The following is a 23593-nucleotide window of genomic DNA, read 5'->3' on the forward strand; positions in this document are numbered from 1 at the left end:
TTGCGCAGTCTCGCAAAAATGTGAATATCTCTCTACTCTGATGTCTTATCGACAAACGGTTTAATGCGTTAGAAACTAGACTTGTAGATCTTCAATTTTGTAGGTGGATCACCCCATGATTCAAAGTATATTGGGAGAAACACGCAGCTACATTTGACCTAATGTTCAGCACATTTACGAATGTAACTTGTGATGACCTTTGCCAACTTTTGTTCCACAACTCGCTTGAGTTCAAAACATAACACATGACTATCATACGACTAAAATAACTCATAACATAACCTACTTATCATGTTAAGCACCCTAGTCTCATCCCAAATTACACGTTATAACATTCCCAACTTGTCAACTTTCGACAAAATTTATTTTCTTCAATCCGTTTAGCTTCTAAGCCTTCCAACCCGCTTGGTACTTGTTATCCATGATCTTTAATATTTGTAACCTCCAAAGTAACATTATCAACTTACTTTATGTACTTTAAAAGAGTATCAACTTACTTCCAACCCGCTTGGTACTTTATGAGCTTACATCAATTGACTTACGATGTACTTTTACCTACGAAAACATGGAGTGTAACACCAGTAGTGGCATATTCTCTTCAAAGTCAGCATATTCCATTCTACTAGCTCAGGGGGGGCACCTCACTTGGCCAGGAACCCTCCTTCACATGGATCTAGAAGATAGATGCCCCAAACAAGATCAAATTCTTCACATGGCTCCTAGTTCACAACATGTTACCTACCAATAAGTATCTCCACAACATGGCCACCTGCGCAGCCCCATGAACATGCAAGGCGTGTAATTATTGTTTTGTTTTATGAAGTAACTAGTTTACCAAAAAAAAAAATAACTCTCACCCAAAAGAGGCTGGCACAAGCCCGGGCATATCATGCTCTGGCTCAAACTCAACTCATTCACTGGGTCTTTCTAGTTTGACTACCCTCACCATCGCATTATATGAAAATACTCATTACATCGAACCTCTATTGAAAATTTTGCATTACCTTCTATGGTATTGGTTGCCTTTTCCTTCTTTTCTTTCTCTTCAGTTCATAATTTTGAGTCTTGGACTTTCTAATGGATTATACCTCAACCAATATTCATAGCGATATTTTCTTATGATTTTTACTCGTACCGTTACAACGTCTTTCCAAGAAATAGTGAATGAGCTAGTCGAGCAACAGTGAATAATTTGCTAGTCTACACTTTATAGCATCTGATACATGCGCCAATACCACCCTTTTTTTAATATTACCAAGGATAAATCTATCGTATCAGGTACATGCTTTCTATGCAAATTTATTAAATCTAGTGCATCTACATGCTGCTGGATTGTATATAACTTGAAGATTCCACTTTGAGTTCCCTCTTGCAGAAGAAATCAAGAATATGCTACATAGCACATCAGTATCGAGCTAAAAGAAATGCAATCTAAATTCAAGACAAATTCAGCTCAAACAGTCCTGTAAGGGGGAAAAATAGTCGATAACTTCTATAAAGCAAGAGGAGCATAAAGATTAACACGGAACATCATAAAGTACAGCAAAAGCCTTGTTAATTTAGCCACTTTGGCAATTGCAATTTTAAGCACCTGGTCTTCAATCCCTTACTAAAAGGAAGAGTACACTAACAACAGCATTTTTTTCCAAAGCATGAACTCCCTTCTAATTAGGCATCCTTCAACTATTACCAATAATAGGCTAGATCAGAACCTATATCGAATTTCTGCAAGTCATACCGCAATCTTACTTAAGAAGTTGATAATAGCTAACTTATTCAAGAAATCAACTTGGAGGAGAAGTAACACATTCAATACCACATAGTTTACCATGCTGAGCCAAACTGAAGGAAGTTTTGGTAAAAGTTCATATCCGACTTATATCACGGCCAAAGATAAAAGTTGTCAACCAGTTGATTGCTACATAGAATCTGTTCCGCCAGCTTACAACACGAGTTAGATATGCTGAACGCCAAATTAACCAACTCGTGAATCCTGCCAAAGAGAGACCTTTTCCCGCCTGCAATAAGTCATCAAATGAATAAGCTAACAAGTTTTATCGGGTATGAAGCATTTCCACAAAATGATAAAGACCTTGCTCTCTCTAAGGTCCACAAGGGCCTTATATCTGCCAACAGTAGCCATGCTCCCTAAGTGTTTATACATAAATGGATCTCCGAGGTTCATGTCCTTTGCAGAATTAGCACGCCCTCCACCTTCTTTACCCAACCGGTTCAACAGACCTGCCAGATATTTTCCCTGGCGTTCTGCAACCTGATCAAACCAAAGAAAGGTACATCAAGAAAACTGGACTAGTTCACCTTTCAAAGCTGCAGTTAGTTTCAGACACACTATATCTTAACCATAACAGAATATTCATCATCTATCACAGACATCCAACAACAATATACAACACAAAGAGTATGATTATGTAAGGTGTTATTATACAGCAAGTTCCATGAATTTTCTCGACTCACCTAACAGAATCATGCACTCAACTAAATAATAATAAGATAAACAAATGGAAATGCCACCTACAATGCCTGATAGCATAGTTTAAGGTGGCGGAAATCCGAGATGGTGAATACTGAGTAACGACCAGCCACCACAACAGTATATCCTCATATGATAATATGCATTATAGAGCCTCTGAAAACAGAGGGTTTTATAGCCTACATAATCATCTATAATAGAGCACTTAAATCAGAAGCACATAACTGTGTTTTCAAATTCAGGTGAATCGATGATGCGGTAAACTGGATATATATAATAAGCCTCGCATCCAATAATTTTCAAAACTTTATGACTTTGCAACCTCATCTTTAGACTTGACACACTTCGGCAACTCTATACAAAAAAATTTAAGAAATGTATTGTCCCAGTAACTCACTTGGGCCAAAGCTGGAAGAACTTGTTTGCCTGTACTCTCAAGGAACCCACTGCAATCGCCAATTGAGAAGACATCCTGAACTGATGGGATGCGTAACCATTCATCAATCCCTATCCTGTTAGTTACAGATACTTGTCAGTATATTATAGACAAATAAAACAACATAAAATAGGCCTAGCTTTGGAAAGACGAAACATGGAAAACCAGAGGCGGCAATGATCCAGCTATCTATTTGAACATAAGTTGGAGTCGACCATTTTTATATTCTTATTCTAGGTTATCAAAAAAGAAAAGTTGTTTTTCAAACCGGTTTTGGAAAGGCCTTTCTTGAGCCGAGGTTCTATCGGAAACAACATCTCTACCTCTCACAAGGTAGGGATAAGGTCTGTGTATACCCCACCCTCCTCAGACCACACTTGTGGGATTACACTAGGTCTCTCACAAGGTAGGGGAAAGGTCTGCGTATACCCTACCCTCCCCAGACCCACTTGTGGGATTACATTGAGTTTGTTGTTATTGTAGTATCAAAAAAGAAAAGTTGGAGTCGACTGTTTTGGTCGACCGTTTTGGCTACTTATGATCACTAAACAGAACAACCTCGCCTATTCCAGCTGAGCAGGAAAATCTTACCAAGTCCAATAATCATTAAATGTCCAGATACAGAAATAAGTGACTTGCTCCAATTCTAACTCTAGACTTACCTCCCCCTAGCTTTTGGTAAATCCAGAGAGTTCACAAAAGGCGAGGGCCCAACCCCAGTAGACCACACTAACAGACCATATGGGACATCCGTGCCATCACTAAGAATTATCTTCTCAGGTTGCACATCCTTTACAACTCCTCGTACAAGACGAACTCCTGACTGAAAACGGACATTAATAATAACTGGAAAGAAATACAATAAGGATAGAATATCAAATACCTGACATAAATAAATGAAAATTATAACCGGCATGCTCAAGTTGAATCGGTTGGGAGCAAACAACATGAAAGTTCATCTTCATGTATGCCAGCATCAAAAAGATGGAGTAAAAGACAAAAAAGTATGGCAAGGAAGTCCCATGGAAGAGAGACAAGCGTATGAGTGAGAAATTAATCCAGAACTGGAGCCATAGGAGCAACAAGGGCATAAAATATAAAATTAATTCCAGTGCTGGAGCCAGATATGGTAGAAAAGCAATCCACTACAGGAGCCATAGGAAAGCGAAAAGGGCATAAGGAAGAAAACTAATTCTAGTCCAGAGAAATTAAGGTAGTATTTCACATATTCTTTGGAGTGATGGGGCCTACTGATGATCAAGGACAAGTTCGAATAAAAGAAGTAATATAGAATAATACTTCTCCGCGGATTATTTTATTCCCTAACTATCGTAAAGTTCAGGAATTTTAATGCTACAATTTATAACACATCAATCATCACTAGCACAAGATATTTCATCTTATGCATAAAATATATTCATGCATTCCTTGGAGTAATGGTGCCTTATGACTATCAAGGGCAGCTTCAGACAAAACACATCAATTTAGGATAAAGCTTCTCCGCTGTTTATGAGGTTCTCTGACCATTATCATGTTCTGGAAGTTCAGTGGTGTAATTCACAAATAATCACTAGCAAAAGTTGTATGGGCCTATATAAACAAAAATGATGCTTTCGCATTAAGAAAGAACCGAGGAACAATTTTGCAATTGTCCCGTCTTAAATTCACTCTGAAGCTTCATCATCTTGCAATTCACCCGGTATGGAGTAACTGAAATTCAGAACACAGTTCTATCAGCTAGCTGATAAAGAGTAACATGCCAAAGTTCATATTGAACTCTCTCCTATACATGGATTCAGCAACTGTCTTTTTGCTTCTTAATTCTGCCTGTGGAGATTAGGCACACATGGTAAACCTACTATGCCAGGTGACCCAGGAAGCACCATCCTACTAGCATAATAATTTGGAGAAATGGATAAGCAGAAAGTTCTTCTCATCTTTGATGAATTTTTATTCCTAATCCTTTTGGCTGAGCTTCATGAATATAGGATGAGACTGTTAAGCTTATGGAAAGCAGAAGCTTTTTTTTTGGATGGATATGGAAACAAGAGCTTTGTTCTGTTTGGTGATGCATTCTCAAATCCTAAGGCTGTCCTTTTAGAGCTGTTAAAAAGGTTGCATATAACCAATCTACTCACTCTTCCTTGGGTAATAGTATAAATTCTATAGAACCAATCAAGAAAAAGTTCTTTTTCAAAGCTATAAATAATTATCAAATATATAGCCTTTGTATATTATGAGATATTCGAAGTCGCAATTCTTTTTTGATAGATTGAAACTGCACATTTTAATACGCCAACCACTATCCCCAGAAATGTCATTACACAAATTAAAAATTGTGAAGTAATGATTTCTTATGATAAAACAAATGATCTCTCCATTTCTGACAATGCTATAGTACAGACAACACGTACATGTATGCACTACATAGTTATATATATGGCAGAATAACGCATAATTATATATCTCTTTGACAAATTCTCACCTTAGTCAACTGTTTGATTGCATATACACGTAAACGATCATCGAAGGAGGATAAGATCTCATTTGCCTGTCAGATGAGGACACAGAGATTAAAGTAATTAATGCTACAGCTCCTTCACTGGTAAATAACAGAAAAGCAAGTATAGTGATACTAACACCTTAAACAACCGAAATATTTGAAGGATATCTATACTGGCAGTGCAGTGAAAAGAACCAAAAAACGACAGAGGCATAGCCATTTTAAAAATTGTAAAAAGTTTACCTCAATCAATGTAACGTGAATATAATCTTTGACATGAGCATATCTTTGATGAACATCCCTCATGATAAAGTCGCTAAGTTCACCACTGAACTCAACTCCTGTTGGCCCACCTCCAACGACTACACAGTGTAAGAGACGACGCTTCTCTTCCTCAGTAACTCCTGCGCCCATTACCAAATCAAGAAATTAGTCTATTACTTACTTCAGATATCAGGTGTTTCAAATGAATCTCTGCATGACGAACATACCAGGCACATCAGACAGCATCAGGTTTAGAAGTAGTTTCCTACGTATTTCCTGAGCATGGTGAACCTCACGCAGAAAAATAGCATGCTCCATTACACCCTTAATCCCAAAGGTCATCGCTTGTGCTCCAGAAGCAATCACCAACTTGTCATATGAAATTTTGAAGTTCCACGGCTCAAGGACATCAACTCCATCTGTCACAGTTTGGCAGCTCACCTGATGTACACACAAACTGATAAAGGAGCATCTATTGTCCCATGACGAGTCTACTAAAATACTCTAAAGTTGTTAATTCTCTAAGACTGAACAGCCAATAAAATATGGTGCATTTGAGGGTGTGTTTGGTATGAAGGAAAATATTTTTCGGAAAATATTTTTTAATTTTTTCATGTTTGGTTGGCTTAAATGTTTTGAAAAATATTTTTCTTATAAACTCATTTTCCTCCGATTGGAGGAAAATGTTTTCCCTATCAAGAAAAGGAAAAACATTTTCAAAACTCTTTTTTAACCTTCCCCACCCTATTTCCCATCCCCACTAACCCCCACCCTATTTCCCATCCCCATCAACCCCACTCCTACCCTACCCAAAAAAAGAGTATTTTCTTTTTAGTTATGAAGCACAAATTTCAACATTGTTTTTGCGTGAAAAAGTAAAGCAGCATATTAGTTCTTTTGGGTTTGTGTCAAATTTTAAAAGAATTATTAAATTCTTGAAGAAAATCTCTAGTCCTGAAGACGTTAGGTATTTAGGAAAGGAGGGGGAGGAGAGCACAAGAAACATGGGGATTGGGGGAAGGGGAGGGAGGAGAGTAGCATAAAAAAAAATTTTCCCAAATAATATTTTCTAGTCTCTAGCCAAACACTAGAAAATATTTTCAGAAAAAAAAAATTTCATATTCACCAACCAAACAGGGGAAAATAAGTGATAAAACCACTTATTTTCCAAAAAAATATTTTGCAAGAAATCATTTTCCATGGAAAATATTTTCCTTCATACCAAACACACCCGGGTAGATGGAAATTTCCAAAGTTTGGTTATCTTGATTTGTAGAAAATGTTTTCCACCAAAAAGGAAACGATGACTTGTCTCCTTGATAGACAGACTCATTTTGCTTTAAAAATATCTTAAGTTTTTACTTCATATCACTTAATTCAATCAACAGTTGGACATTACTGTCAATTTTAAATATTATAATCTGAATGCTATCCACATTCCTTATTCTACATCTTCTAGGACTTGTAAAGTTGTACCGAAAGCAGTTAAACTCTAGGTAGTAAAAGCCAATGAATAGAAGGATATCATACTAACACTAATGCTAGCGAACTGAGTAAAACAAAAAGAAATGCTCGACTACCTACTAGCCTTCTACCCTAATCTTCGACCTCCACACCCTCCTATCTAGGGTCATGTCCTCAGTCAGCTCCAGTTGCGCCATGTCCCGCCTAATAACCTCTCCCCAAGACTTCTTAGGCCTACCTCTACCCCTCCTAATACCCACTGAGGCTAACCTCTCGCACCTTCTGACTAGGGCTTCTATACTTCTCCTTTTAACATGCTCAAACCATCTCAACCTCGCTTCTCGCATCTTATCCTCTACAGGGGCTACTCCCACCTTATCCCGAATAACTTCATTCCTAATCTTATCTAAGTATGCACACACATCCACCTTAACATCCTCGTCTCAGCTACTTTTATCTTTTGGACATGAGGATTCTTAACAGGCCAACACTCTGCTCCATACAGCATAGTCGGTCTAACTACAACCTTGTAGAACTTGCCTTTAAGTCTCAGCAGCACATTCTTATCACACAAGACACCGGAAGCGAGCCTCTACTTCATCCAGACCTCCAGTTTATCATTAACGTCACCCCGTGTCTCGTCAATAAGAACAATGTCATTGGCATATAACATACACCACGGCACCTCTCCTTGAATGTGTCGCGTCAATGCATCCATTGCCAAGGAAAATAGAAATGGGCTAAGAGCTGAATGCTGGTGCAACACCGTCACAACCAGAAAGTGTTCCGAGTCTCCTCCCGCTGTCCTGACCCGAGTCTTGACTCCATCATACATGTCCTTAATCACCCTAATATAGGCTACTGGGACCCCCTAAGCCTCCAAACATCTCCAAAGCACCTCTCTCGGGACTTTGTCATAAGTTTTTTCTAGGTCAATGAACACCATATGCAAATCTTTTTTCATCTCCCTATACCACTCCACCAATCTCCTCACAAGGTGAATGGCTTCCATAGTCGAACGCCCCGGCATGAAACCGAACTGATTCTCAGAAATAGACACACTGCTCCTCACCCTCGCTCCAACCACCCTCTCCCAAACTTTCATCGTATGACTCAGTAGCTTAACCCCCCTATAATTATTGCAACTTTGGATATCACCCTTGTTCTTATACAGCGGAAACATCGTACTCCATCTTCATTTTTCAGGCATGTTCTTCGTACTAAAAATGACGTTGAACAGCCTAGTGAGCCACTCCAAACCTGCCCTACCCGCATTCTTCCAAAATTCCACAGGGATTTCGTCGGGCCCGGTTGCTCTACCCTTGTGCATCTTGCGCATAACCCCCTCGACCTCCTCTACTCTTATGTGCCTACTATACCCGAAATCCCGGCGAATCTCGGAGTGCTCCAAATTGCCCAGCACAATGTTCCTATCACCCTCTTCATTCAGGAGTTTATGGAAGTATGTCTGCCACCTTCGCCTAATCTGAGCCTCTTCCATCAAAACTCTACCTTCCTCATCTTTGATGCACTTCACTTGATCCAGATCACGGGCCTTCCTCTCCCTCACCTCGGCTAGCCTGTATAACTTCCTGTCCCCGCCTTTGGCCCCAAGCTCTTCATACAAACGCCCATACACTGCAGTCTTAGCCAAGTAACCGCTAACTTCGCCTCCTTCTTAGCCCTCCTATACCCCTCCTTGTTCATCCTCTTCGCCTCCTCGTCCATGCTCTCTATAAGCTTCAAGTACACCGCTTTCTTGGCCTCCACTTTCTCTTGTACCCCTTTACTCCACCACCAGTCACCTTTGCGGCCGCCAGAGAAACCCTTCGAGACCCTTAACACCTCTCTCGCAGCTGATCTAATACACTCCGTTGTCATGGTCCACATACAGCTCGCATCCCCTCTGCTCTTCCAGGCTCCCACAGCCAACAACCTCCCCCCCAACTCCTGCGTTTTGTCATTAGTCAAGGCACCCCACCTGATCGTAGGCTAACTATACACAGACCGCTTCTTTTTCTTCCTCACGATCTCTAAGTCCATCACCAATAACCTATGCTGAGTCGTGAGGTTCTCGCTCGGTATAATCTTGCAATCCATGCAAAGATGCCTATCACCCTTCCGGAGGAGTAGATAAACAATTTGAGTCTTGGGTCAATGAATTCTTGAAGGTGACCAAGTGTTCTTCCCTCTTCGGAAAACACGAGTTAGAAATCACCAAATCAAAGGCTTTAGCACAGTCCAACAGCGAAGTACCACCTCCGTTCCTAACTCCAAAACCAAAGCCGCCATGCACATCGTCATAACCCATATAGGTCGCCCCAATGTGACCATTGAAATCTCCTCCTATGAATAACTTCTCGATGTGCGGAATGCAACAGACCAACCCGTCAAGGTCTTCCCAAAAACGCCTCTTAATCTCCTTGTCCCAACCTCCTTGAGGCGCGTAAGCACTAATCACGTTTAAAGTAGACCCTCCCACAACCAGCTTAATAGCGTTCAGCCTCCTAACTTCTACCACTAACTCCCTAAGATCCCTGTCAACCAAGATGCCTACCTCATTCTTATCCCTAACGCGCCCTGAATACCACAATTTATACCCATCAGCATCTCGATCCTTAGAAACCATCCATCTAGTCTCCTGGACACGAGCTATATTGATCTTCCTCTTGTGGAGGATCTTCGCTAACTCTATCGACTTCCCCGTCAGAGTACTTATGTTCCAGGACCCTCTACGTTCCAGGACCACCACTCTCAACCTAGAGACTCCCTTGCCACCTCTACCCCCTCCCACCCGAGGACATGACCTTATTCTACCATCACTCACTCCAGCCACTATAATCTAAGGAAAATTACGCTAAAACTGGCGCTCAAACAGGCAAAGGATTAAATAAAAAGAGGCATGTCTAACACTTAAGCTCTAACCACTAATTATGAACTTACAAATTAGAAAACGATCCCAAAAAATAACTTCCTAAAGTAAAGCATTTCAATTGAAAATTCCACGGAAAGCTAACCGTCGTATGATTCTTCATGAGTTCCCCACATTTACTCAGTCAAAATAAAAAACAGATTTTGTTGGGAGAAAAGAGAGAAAGATAGTACTCCAAAAAAATAATATATATTTATGTTTTGAAACAATTGACTTTAAACTTGGGATTTTACTGTTAATGAGTCTTTCTTTAAGAGACTGCATACTCAAAGGAGTAGCTTTTATCTTGAAAGTTGACAGAGACAATAGGAAAGTTACCACCAAAGGATGTGGTGCAGCGGATTGGGCTGCTCTTCCTTAACCATAGGTCTCGGGATCGAGATGCGGGTATGAAAAAATACTTGGTAGGGAGAGCTTCTTGCCAAATGGGGCCCTACGTGACGTGAATCCGCATATACTCGGGCTCCAATACGGATTTCGGACACAGGTTGGGAAACCAAAAAAAGACAATAGGAAAGATTAAAAGAAAAGGGAGCAAAAAGGAAAGTGAGAAGATAGGCATACCACATGGTTGGCAAAATCAACGGCAGTGCAATTAGCAAGATAGAAATAAGAATCGGGTTCGCTCGAAATAGCAGGTTGAATCCGGCCGATGGGTTCTGCTACGGACCTGAACTCGAGAGTACCCACACAGGTGGATGCCAGGAGTGGGGTGAACACCATATGGTTCCTGGGCGAGACACACACCACATCGTAAATGCTGGTGTCAAGGCCCTTCATAAGCCTGCATCCAGCCCATCCTGAACCCAGCACCACCACCCTCGGTTTCTGGTCCCCCTTTGTTGGCTCCAACCCTGAAGTTGCGGCCACCGAAAATTGCAACAATTGGGTGAGCGATGGTGACACTGGGGTTAAAGATTTGAATGATGATCTGGTCGAAGAGAGTTGGATGAGATTCTTGAGCCAATGCATATTGTGAGAATTTTTCTTAATGTTGGTCCCTCCTGTATTATTGGAACAATCAAAATTTAATTATATGAGGAGAAGTTCCCCAAATGTTATGTTAGCAGGTAATAGTTATTGAATAAAGAGTTGGATTTAGGGGGTGAAAGTCAATGCAAGGTGGCAGCTAATTGCGACTTAGGTGGCCGCTTAGCTCTTTCAGCACAAGGCGTCTGGCACTTTCTGCGTCGTTCCGTAAGCGGAGGCATTTGCGGGGCCATTCCGGTATTACTTGCGTATACGGATAAAATCGAGTTCATGGTACATCCTAACCTTCAACAAGATAAGTTAGGCTCGAGATATGGCAATAAGAGATCGAAATCGAGTCTAAGTCCCATCAGGTTAGAACCCGGGGCATGATGCCTGCCTTCGAGGATATCGAGACCGTAATCCCGGAATCAACCCTAGCCTCGAACGACTTCGAAGAATATTGTCGGACGATCCAGCATAGCCACCAGAAGCCCGAAATATCTGTGACCGGCCAAATGTTACGGCAGGAATCTCGGTACGTATCGATAAGGAACCGGCAATCAGCAAATCAGAAGATTTTTTACCTTTTATAAAGTTGTACCTAAAATAGGACTCCCCTACTATATAAAAGGGGTCTAACAATTCATTTGACGCATGGTAACACGCATTCCAAGGTAATATATCATTATTTTTTCTGTTATTAGTTCTTTTGCTTTCGTTCGTCAGTGCTTGTTGTTATGAGCCCGGATCGAGGGCAAATATTTCACTAAGACTTAAGTCGTCTTCCTTGTGCGGTTTGAGCTTACTTCATCCTTATTTATTCAATTTGTCTTTATTTACTGCTTTGTGTTAAATAAGTTCGCGTATCCTTAAAATCACTTACAAATTTAATTGTTATCCGATTTTGAGGGTAAACAGTTTGGCGTCCACCGTGGGGCTGAGGATAATAATGGCTATTTGATACAAATTTCTATACCACACACTACTTTACACTTGTTCTTTGGAGTGTCTCTAATTTCAGGTTAAAGCTCAAAATGTCAAACTCCCAGTCCGCACCTCTACATGTTTGACGATGAGTCCGGTCATCACGGTTAAAATAACAACATGGTGCCCAGTGGCGAGGTACCACATGTTGATCCCATCGAAATTCCGGTCGTTGACCCGATTGACGCCAACTCGCATGTGGCCATCAACGCAAATCTGCATACCGACCCCGAGAAAAGTGTCAGTGGTGAAGCCCGATCAGCAGCCCGAAATACACAAGACATTGGAGGGGAGGGATAAATTTACGGGTGATCTTCGAAATGTTGCAGGCTCAACAGGCGGCGATAGCCCAATTACAGAACCAAAGCCGCGCGCCGAGCAGAATTGAACTCGATCCACCCCGGGAAGTCACCCGCAGAAACGAACCGGTCGTAGAGAGGCTGAATGAAAATGAATCGGGGACCAACCCCGAGATCATAAAGATGCTCGGGGAACTGACAAAACGGGTAGAATCAGGAGAGAAGAAAATCGAAGCTAATGACAAAAAGATGGAAACCTACAATTCCAGGGTCGACAAAATCCTAGGAGCACCGCCGATATTAAAAGGCCTGGATTCCAAGAAGTTCGTTCAAAAATCTTTTCCTCCTAGCGCGGCTCCAAAGCCGATCCCTAAGAAGTTCCGCATGCCCGAGATTCCTAAGTACAACGGAATGTCCGACCCAAATGAGCATGTGACCTCCTATACATGTGCCATCAAAGGGAACAACGACTTGGAGGATGATGAGATCGAGTATGTCTTGCTGAAAACGTTCGGGGAGACCCTGTTAAAAGGAGCTATGATATGGTATCACAACTTACCTCCTAATTCTATTAACTCGTTTGCTATGCTTGCAGATTCTTTCGTAAAAGCACACGCCGGGGCTATCAAGGTCGAGACCAGGAAGTCAGACCTTTTCAAAGTAAAACAGAAGGATAATGAGATGCATAGAGAGTTCGTGTTCCGGTTTCAAACAGAACGGATAGACCTGCCGTCGGTCGCTGATGGTTGGGCCGTTCAGGCTTTCACCCAAGGACTCAACATTCGAAGCTCGTTTGATTGACAGCAGTTGAAACAAAACTTGGTAGAATATCCAGTTGTCACTTGGGCCGATGTTCATAATCGGTATCAATCGAAAATCAGGGTCAAAGATGATCAGCTTGGGGCCCCTTCCGGGTCCGTGTATCCCGTCAGAACATTCGATAGAGTCAAGAGAGACATCGATCGTGAACTGAGATCAAACAGGGATCGTTATCAGTCGTACAATGGAGACCGAAGAAGTAGTGGGTCTGGACGGAACCCTATGAGAAATGAAAGGAGAAATGACCGAGGTCAAAACAACCGGGGACTCATGAGCAAAAACAGCTTCGACAGGCCCGTCGGGCCTAAAGAAGCGCCAAGATTATCAGAGTACAACTTCAACGTCGATGCCGCCGATATCGTATCTGCCATCGGACGCATCAAAGATACCAAATGGCCTCGATCTCTACAGTCCGATCCAGCCCAAAGGGATCCTAACCTAATGTACAAGTATCACGGCACTCATGGCCACAGAACAGAAGACTGCCGACAATTAAGAGAGTAGGTGGCCCGGCTGTTCAACAATAGACATCTCCGAGAGTTCCTGAGTGATCAGGCCAAGAACCACTTCAGGAACATGTCACGCCCCAAACCTAGGGGCGTAGCTGGCACCCGGTGCCTTACTAGCACGGGCGAACCACTCTGTAACTCATAATCGTTCGACCAAAACTAGAAAATGCATAGGTCGAGTTGGCTAAACCCATTCTTTATGTAACCATCATGGGCCAACATGGCCACAACTCGTAATGTATAACTATAAGTGGGAAACGTTGTATCAATGAACCATTGTTCTTAAAATATGAATACATATGGGGCCGTCAAGGCCTCTGACATACTATACAAAATGAACCTCTGTGTCTACAAAGCCTCTAAGATTATTCGACATCAAATGGGACAGGGACCCGGCCTACCCATAAGTCTATAGCAAAACTTTGATACGATGACTTATAGACTCGGCTGCGTTTCGAATGAGGTGGAGTCTTACCGATCCTTCGCTGAATGCTAACCTCGTCGACTATGAGGGCTCGTCAAACTGATTATCTATACCTACAGGCATGAATGTAACGTCCACAATAAAAGGACGTCAGTACGAATAATGTACTGAGTATGTAAGGCATGTAAATCAGTATATAAAGGACATGGAAGAAACATGGAATAAAGGACTCAACCTGTAAGTCTGGATAGCTCTGTAAATCATGAAATATTTATAATCTCATGCATATGCGTATAAATGTCATATAATGTATAGGTCCGTGCGTACATAACATCATCAAGCCTCTGAGGGCATCCCATCATATAATCTCAGCCTCTGTGGGCAAAATCATCAACGTATACCAACTGATCAGGTGGTGGTGCGTATATAACGCTGTAACCTTTTCCCATATCCCCATATACATATAATATACGCGTATATAATGCCATCTGGTCATGGGTAAATGTATATGTATAAATGAATGCAATGCATAATGAAGTAAGTCAATACGATCTCTTAAAATGTCATGAGACCCATGAACAGACGATATGATAGTAGGACACATGGGGAATCAAAAACATAGGCACACCTAGTACGTCTATAAATAGAGTCATTTACGAAAGTTGTGCGTTTGCTCGTTTCGTTTGTATCATATGGATTATGCCAAAAGGAAAGAAGGGATAGTCTTAACATACCTTACTTGATGAAATTATCAACTACTTTCACTTGAGCTTTCCAAGAACAATTTTTGCTCCTTTAAATCTTTGAACAAGAACTAAGCACTTCTTATGATCATGGCATATTTCATATTGCTGGACATATGGAGTATCATGGATGTATGTTTTTGCTATGTTTCTAGAGTAAGAGACTCCCTAATAATAGAAGGAAATATTTCAACCTTCTTTCTACATCTTAATTGCAAAAGAAGTATAATATGAAGGCTTAAAGGCTTGCATTGTCACGTGTAACCAAGGCACACCAAGTGCTATGACTCATGTGCACATTGGTGCCACCCTGTCCAACTTCATGCCATGTGGCAGCCCACAATATCCCCTAAAACGCCACCTAATCCCATAAACCAAAGAGTCACCATTTGGATGTTTGAGTCATTTTCTCTTGTTGCCACGTGGGGGGTGATGTTCCCACCTAACTTATCCACCAATTTCCTAAATGTGACATCTTGCTCTATGACTTAAGAGTCATTTATTGGGCTTTCCTTGGCTGCCACATTGGGAGGCTTATCAAGTCAAGCCTATCCAAACATTTTAATTACTTATCCACCCTAATAGTTTGATGACTAAGCCACCAAAACTCCCTAATCTTGCCACCTAGTTCCAAGACTTGCCTAGTCAATATTGAATTCCCTACTTGCTGCCACCTTAATCCTTATAAAGTTGATTAGTCATGAGCCCCCCTTATCCTCATGATTCCACGTGGATTCATACAAATGACACTTATCCACTTATAACTAATTCCATATTCCATGACTTTATACCAACATTAAACCAGTTATTCACACAAAAATTTCTAGGTCTTGATTCACTTAAATACTAATATATTTCATATACCTTACTATCATGATCGTGTGGTACCTTGTATGGCACTAGTCCATAAATACGGAGTATTATAGTTTGGACCGTATTTTATCCCAAAATATCAAACATCAACGGAACTCACTTTCTTCAATTTGTTTACCCTATGACCTTCACAACACTTACTTATCACTTGATATAAATATCATAAATAGTCTTGTCATTGAACTTATGTCAACTATCTTATGACAAATCCAACGTAGAAAAGTACGGGATGTAACATCCTTCCCCCCTTTAGAAACATTCGTCCTCGAATGTTAACTCTTAGAGATTTACAAAAATTTGCTGGGGTCTCCTCTGTAAACTAATCTAAAATCCAACCTATATCTGAAGTCTGGACTATTCACAACCTTTTGTACCTGAGTATCTCATATCTTCTTCACATTTACCTTACTTACCTTTCAATCTCGCATCGTATCTTCTGTCGTTTTCATAACCTCCCTTCCACATATGTAGAAATTACATCTATGCCTTAAAGCTCTACTATGATACATGCACCTCTGGTGCATACAAAATCCGGTGGAAGCTTCATACTGACTTCTTATGACTTAGATCTATCGCACGATCTGAAAACAAAAGAAGGGTAACATTTCCTAAATGCCATATAGCCTCTCAATTATAAATGTGGCGTGCAACACACCCATAAGTAAGACTCTACTAGGCATGACTTTGTAGACTTTGGGTAGGTCGGGTCCCTGTCCCATTTGATGTCGAATAATCTTATAGGCTTTGTAGACGCAGAGGTTCATTTTGTACAGTATGTTGTATTCATGTTTTATGAACGATGGTTCATTAATACAACGTTTGCCCACTTACAGTTATACATTACGAGTTGTGTCCATGTTGGCCCATGATAGTTGCAGAAGAAAAAGAAATGAGTTACAGAGTGGTTCGCTCGGGCCAGTACGGCACCGGGTGCCAGCCATGCCCCCCAGGTTTGGGGCGTGACAGAATAGGGATTCTAATAAATAGACCAAGCATGAGGAACCTCAGCATGTCATTAACATGATCATCAGTGGGGTTGACATTCCCCAGGGGCTGATGCTGAAGCACACCAAAGTATCCATCGCAAGGGAAAAATAGACTCGGAATTACGTATCGGAAGGAACCTTGTCTTTCAACGGCGAAGACACTGAAGGGATCGTATAGCCCCACAATGATGCACTGGTAATATTGGTGCTCATAAATAAATCTCGAGTTAAGCGTGTGTTAATTGATTCAGGTAGCTTAGCCAACATCATCAGATCGAGGGTCGTGGAACAACTCGGCCTACAAGATCAGATCGTACCTGCAGTCCGAGTCCTGAACGGGTTAAACATGGCATGTGAGACCACTAAATGGGAGATAACAATACCGGTGAACGTCACCGGAACCATTCAGGAAGCCAAGTTCTATGTAATCAAAAGAGATATGAGATACAACGCTTTGTTCGGGAGGCCATGGATTCACAACATGAGAGCAATACCCTCAACACTGCACCAGGTGCTGAAATTCCCAACACCCGGAGGAATCAAAACAGTTTATGGAGAGAAACCGGCCGCCAAGAAAATATTCGCGGTCGATGAGGTGATCCCGGCATCCACACTCTCGACATCGAAGGGTCCGAATCTGATGGCCAAAGATGAGGCCAAATAGCAATTACCGATACCAGCCTCGACAAAACCGAAGAAATAAGGGGTAGACGAGGACTACGACTACGGAGTTCCCATATCTTTCATAGCCCCCGACGATTCTGACGCTACCAAATCAACGGTCGAGGAGCTGGAGCAAGTTGTACTAATCGAACACTTGCCCGATTGAAAGGTATACCTCATCATGGGATTAAGCCCCGAGCTCAAGAAAAAACTCATTCAATTTTTTATAGATAACGATGATTGTTTCTCTTTGTCCCACCTTGATATGACAGGGATCCCGCTGGAAATAACCACTCACAAGCTAAGCCTGGACCCGAAGTTCCACCCGGTCAAGCAGAAGAGGAGACCCCAGTCTGAGGTCAAACATGCTTTCATCAAGGATGAGGTATCTAAACTCCTTAAAATAGGGTCCATTCGGGAGGTTAAATACCCGGATTGGTTAGTAAACGTAGTGGTAGTCCCTAAAAACGGAGTAAATTAAGAATATGTGTAGACTATAAAGACTTGAATAAGGCATGTCCCAAGGACTCCTTCCCTCTGCCCAACGTCGATCGCATGATCGATGCAACAGTCGGCCACGAGATCCTCAGTTTTCTCGACGCCTATTTCGGGTACAAACAAATATGGATGAACCCGGGCGATCAGGAAAAAACCTCCTTCATCACTAAGTACGACACCTACTGCTATAACGTAATGCCATTCAGACTAAAAAATGGCGGTGCCATTTACCAACGCCTAGTAAATTGGATGTTCGAGGAACAAATAGAAAAATCAATGGAGGTTTATATTGACAATATGTTGGTTAAGTACCTGCGAGCAGAGGACCATTTGAAACATTTGCAGGAAACCTTCAGCATATTGAAGAAATACAATATAAAGCTGAATCCGGAGAAGTGTGCATTTGGAGTCGGATCCGGTAAATTCCTCGGATTCATGGTATCCAACCGGGGAATCGAGATCAACCCCGATAAGATCAAAGCCATCGAAGATATCACTGTTGTGGACAACATGAAGGCCGTACAAAGATTAACTGGACGCATAGCCGCCCTGAGGCGATTCATCTCGAGGTCTTCCAACAAGAGTCACCGGTTCATCTCACTGTTGAAAAAGAAGAATAACTTCTTGTGGACCCTGTAGTGCCAACGGGCCTTGGAGGAACTCAAGCAATATCTATCAAGCCCACCGCTGCTCCACAAGCCGAAGACAGACGAGCAGTTATACCTGTACCTGACAGTATCGGATATAGCGGTAAGTGGAGTCCTAGTCCGGGAAGAGAAAGGTACGCAATTTCCCATTTACTATGTTAGCAGGACTTTAGGCGAGGTCAAAACTAGATATCCTTACCTAGAGAAATTGGCGCTTACTTTGCTAAGTGCCTCTAGGAAGCTGAAACCGTATTTTCAATGTCACCCCATATGTGTTGTGACTACTTACCCATTGAGGAATGTAATGCATAAACCCGAGCTCTCGGGACAATTGGCCAAATGGGCTGTGGAGATCAGCGGGTACGATATTGAATATCGGCCCCGGACCGCCATTAAATCTCAAATTTTGGCAGACTTTGTGGCCTACTTTATGCCGTCCCTAATACCCGAGGTTGAAATAGAGTTATTGCTGAACTCAAGGACTTCTTCGGGAATCTGGACCCTCTTTACGGACGGCGCCTCGAACGCAAAAAGGTACGAACTTGGCATCGTATTAAAGCCACCAACAGGCAATGTAGTTAGACAATCTATTAGGATTGTAAAATTGACTAACAACGAAGCCAAATATGAGGCCATGAATGCTAGTCTCGAACTAGCCAAAAGCTTGGGGGCGGAGGTGATCGAAGCTAAGTGCGACTCCCTCCTTGTGGTGAATCAAGTTAATGGGACATTCGAGGTCAGAGAGGAACGAATGCAAAGGTACCTAGATAGGTTGCAGGTAACGCTACATTAGTTCAAGGAGTGGACTCTACAACACGTACCTCGGGATCAAAACAGTGAGGCCGATGCCCTTGCCAACTTGGGGTCGTCGGTCGAGGACAATGAGTTTGACTCGAGGGCAGTCGTATAACTCATGAGATTGGTAGTGAAAGAAGGCCACGCCGAGATAAACTCAACGAGCCTAACTTGGGACTGGAGAAACAAATATATAGAATATCTGAAGACCAGAAAACTGCCCTAATTCCAAAAGAATCGAGGGCCCTGAGTACGAAGGCAGCCCGATTTAGCTTGTCCGAAGACGGAAACCTATTCAGAAGAACATTTGATGGCCCTCTCGCAATATGTCTAGGTCCAAGAGATACCGAGTACATTCTGAGGGAAATTCACGAAGGTACCTACGGAAATCATTCAGGCGCCGAATCATTGGTTTGAAAAATAATCAGAGCCGGCTACTATTGGATCGATATGGAAAAGGATGCGAGGGAGTTCGTACGAAAATGTGATGAATGTCAAAGGCATGCTACGATGATTCATCAACCCGGGGAGCTGCTGCACTCGGTCTTGTCACCCTGGCCATTCATGAAATGACGGATGGACATCGTTGGCCCCCTTTTATGGGCACCCGGTGAGGCTCAATTTATATTGTTTATGACTGACTATTTTTCTAAGTGGGTGGAAGCCCAGGCATATGAGAAGGTCAGGGAGAAAGAAGTCATCGATTTCATTTGGGACCATATCATATGCCGGTTCGGAATACCGGCCGAGATCGTGTGCGACAATGGGAAACAGTTCATCGGTAACAAAGTAATCAAGTTTCTCGAGGACCATAAGATCAAAAGGATCCTATCAACACCTTACCACCCTAATGGGAATGGACAAGCAGAGTCCACTAATAAAACCATACTCCAAAACCTCAAAAGGAGGTTGACCGACGCCAAGGGAAAATGGAAAGAAATCTTGCCCGAAGTCCTGTGGGCATACTGTACGACCTCAAAGTCCAGTACCAGGGCCACCCCATTCTCGCTGGTTTACGATTTTGAAGCTCTAATACCGGTCTAAATCGGAGAATCGAGTCTTAGGTTTCGATCTGCAACGAAAGAATCAAACGACAATGCCATGAATACGAGCCTGGACCTGATAGATGAAAGGCGCGAAGCCGCCCTTGTTCAGTTGGCCGCCAAAAAATAGCGGATCGTGAGGTATTACAATCGAATAGCCAACCTTCGACATTTCAATGTCAGGGACTTAGTGTTAAGGAAGGTCACGCTAAGCACCCAAAATCCGAACGAAGGGAAGTTGGGGCCGAACTGGGAAGGTCCTTATCAAATTATCGAGATCACCAGAAAGGGATCATACAAACTCAGAACAATGAACGGTGAGCAACTACCGAACAACTGGAACATAACTCACTTGAAGCGTTATTACTGCTAAGGTACGACCCCATTCATTCATTTTACTTATTTGTAATTTGAACTAACACTTGCAGGCGACCGTCAAAGAACAACACAAATTGTATGCCTGAAATCACACTTTGCACTTTTTTCCCTTGAATCGGTTTTGTTCCAAATGGGTTTTCCAGCAAGATTTTCAACGAGGCAATAGTAAATTGTGCTAACTTAGAATTGATGGCCAGCTACGAACCGGCGTCGAAGATCACGACAACAGTATTCGAGGCTTCTCTATGGTCGGCCTCGAACACTGGGGGGCATCACCCTCGGATAATGACTTTATCAAGGAAAGAAACTTTGTGATCGAATAGTCTCGGCTCGATCGATAGGATTTACTGTAAGGGCTAAAGGGTCAAATGAACCGTGCTCACATAGACTGCTCAAGCCCTAACATATAGCTTGTACACATGTGTAATCGTATATATTACACACAAAAATAAAAAGAAGTTTCTACCTTGCAGATAAATATTTTGTCCCTTAAATTTTTTTTTCCTCCTAAGGAATTTCCTACATTCGATCCCCTAAAGATATCGAGCCCAAGGGCCTCATTTATCCGGGTTCAAAGGATCGCTCTCACTCGGGGACTACCATCTAAAGACAAACTCGGACGGCCCGGGGGCACAAGACCTATTAGGCAGCGCCCGAACCTTAAAGGCTACTACCATCCCCATTTGGGGACTGTTATCTTGGGCAAGCCTGGATAACTCGGGGTAACAAGCCCACTGGGCAACACCCGAACTAAAAAGGCTACGACCATACTAAAACGGCTTGGAGACGTCCGATACCCATAACAAAAAATAAGGCCTTCAAAATTTCTAAACCGGTTCAAAAGGCTACCCTCGGTAAAATTATCATCTAAAACGTTCTAAGTATTTTGGGGAAAGCTTCCGGTCTTACCGAGCCCCCACGAATCGTAAACAAAATAATATCGAAAGAAAGGCCTGTTCGAACCTCCGAACAAGACCTAATTATTACATGCTAATACATTTCAATATCTTCGTAGTCATAAAGAACAAAGCAAAAAGAAATGAGCTTAAAAACTGTCGAAGGGGAAAAAATAAGCCTTATATATATATATATATATATATATATATATATATATATATATATATATATGAAAAGATCTTTACAAAGGCCAAACAGCCTTGACAAAAAGGTACAAAAGTGCAAAATACAAAAACAGAGAAAAATATACAAAGTACTTAAATGGCTTGGTCTCCACCGGAGCCCACCTCGTCACCGAGACCATCAGAGTCTCCTCTGTCCTCGGATCTGCCCGATCTCTCGGAGTCTTCTTCATCCTCGGGGTACGCCAACTTCTTGGCCTCGACCTTGAACCCCTTAGCGGTCGCAATCTCGGCTGACACATCAAAACCCCGAGCATGAACCTCCTCAAGGGCCTCCCTTCGGGACTGCCACTTCGTGTATTTGACCGTGTCCCTTAAGCGGTCCTGGGCTGCGTCGGCCTTATACTGTGCTACCATCTCATCAGCATCAGCTTTGGTCACTTCAACCACCGACTTGGCCGCTTTGAGCCCCTTGGCAAGGGTTTTTCGATCGGAGATGGCCGAGCTTAGCTGAGACTGGGGCTTCTCAATTTTTTGGCCTGCACCTCAGCCTTTTCCTTTGTCGCCCAAAGCCAGACCTTTGCCGAGGTCAATTGCCCCCGGGCAGTCTCCTTTTCCGAAACCAGGCGGTCCATCCTGCTTCTCCATTCTTCAGTCTCGACCTTGACTGCATCCATCTCGGCTAGGAGTTTGTCGATCCGGTCGATCTTCTGTTGGACCTGCAGGTTCCGACCATTAGTTACCATATCTAGCTTATCTTCACTAACTTCAAATATTTTTACCTGTTCAACCAGGTCAACGTGTTCCTTCCGAGCCACCTTCAACTCAGCTTGAAGGCTCTTAGCCTCTCCTTTATGTTATTCGCTGAGGAGTTTGTAGGTATCTCTCTTATCAGTGAGCCCTCGAACTTCGGCTTCAAGTTGGTTCAGCTCATCCCGATACCGAAGGAAAGTTTCATGGTAAAGCACCGAGCCCTACGAATACAAAGAAAAATGTTAGGATTATCTATGGATTAGTCTGAGTACAAAAGGAGAAATTGAAGTCATCGAGAGATATCTGAAGTTACCCGGTTCAATGCCTGTTGTGCTTCGTTGAACAGGCAGGGAACATCTACCTCATTCATCTTGGCTTGGTCTTCCTCGGTCACGAGGCACCGAAGGTAATTGGCCATGCCTACGGGGGCGGAGAGGACCCGGGCTTCCTCCGGAACAAAGATGATGATGGATCACTTCCGGTCAGGATTCACACTCGGAGCTGGGAACCGGTTGATCAGTTTCGGGATCGAGGAAGACACGCTTGCTCCCGAAGATCGACTCTTCTTCGGTGCCTCTAAGTCACCCAATTCGGTGACGTCCTCCGTGGCAGTGGAATCCACGCCATCAAAAAAGCCATGGAAGGGATCATCCGCTCCATGGGTCCCCTTATTGGGATGCTCTTTCACCGTTTGGGCCTTGTTATACATGGACTTAGTAAACGAGGATGATTCGGTGATGTCTATCACACCGATTGCTTCCTTCGGGGAATTGCTCGCATCCCGGGAAGCCTCGGCCCCAGCCTCCTCATCCACCTCCTTAGCTTGAGGCAGGTTGGCCTCGAGGTTCTATGATTCGGAGGCCCCTTGCCTTTCGAGCTGCGACGGCATGCAGGCCAACAGGACAAAGGATTCTTCTTCGGATTGATCTCTCAGCCAGTAGAGCGAATCCGGAAGTGGTGCTCAGGCACTGGTTCCTTCTTTTGGCTTGCGCACCAGTCTCTTTCTTTTTTTATTTTTCTCCGAGCTCAGGGAACTCA

The 23593-nt window shown here is 42.7% G+C and overlaps 1 protein-coding gene across 1 annotated transcript; it reads right to left on the minus strand.

Moving 5' to 3' along the window:
* Window positions 1-1513: 1513 nt before the first annotated feature.
* LOC107786891 (internal alternative NAD(P)H-ubiquinone oxidoreductase A1, mitochondrial) lies at window positions 1514-11190 on the minus strand. The gene is made up of 8 exons (XM_016608407.2): window positions 10655-11190; window positions 5922-6135; window positions 5674-5834; window positions 5413-5478; window positions 3590-3750; window positions 2889-3003; window positions 2093-2272; window positions 1514-2018 (listed from the first exon to the last, which is right to left on the minus strand). Exons 1-8 carry the CDS (start codon window positions 11060-11062, stop codon window positions 1866-1868), a joined length of 1458 nt encoding a protein of 485 aa, XP_016463893.1. The 5' UTR covers window positions 11063-11190; the 3' UTR covers window positions 1514-1865.
* Window positions 11191-23593: the final 12403 nt, after the last annotated feature.

Source organism: Nicotiana tabacum, chromosome 2 (genome assembly GCF_000715075.1).
Source record: "Nicotiana tabacum cultivar K326 chromosome 2, ASM71507v2, whole genome shotgun sequence".
In the NCBI taxonomy this organism is placed as follows: Eukaryota; Viridiplantae; Streptophyta; class Magnoliopsida; order Solanales; family Solanaceae; genus Nicotiana; species Nicotiana tabacum.

Bases quoted from the DNA above. Each gene is read 5' to 3' on its own strand.
- LOC107786891 (XM_016608407.2), bottom strand. From the start codon at position 11,062: ATGCATTGGCTCAAGAATCTCATCCAACTCTCTTCGACCAGATCATCA. The intron at 6,136-10,654 runs GTATGCCTATCT...TGTGTACATCAG, and splicing joins TTGATTTTGCCAACCATGTG to GTGAGCTGCCAAACTGTGAC. The intron at 3,004-3,589 runs GTAAGTCTAGAG...TGTAACTAACAG, and splicing joins TTACCAAAAGCTAGGGGGAG to GATAGGGATTGATGAATGGT.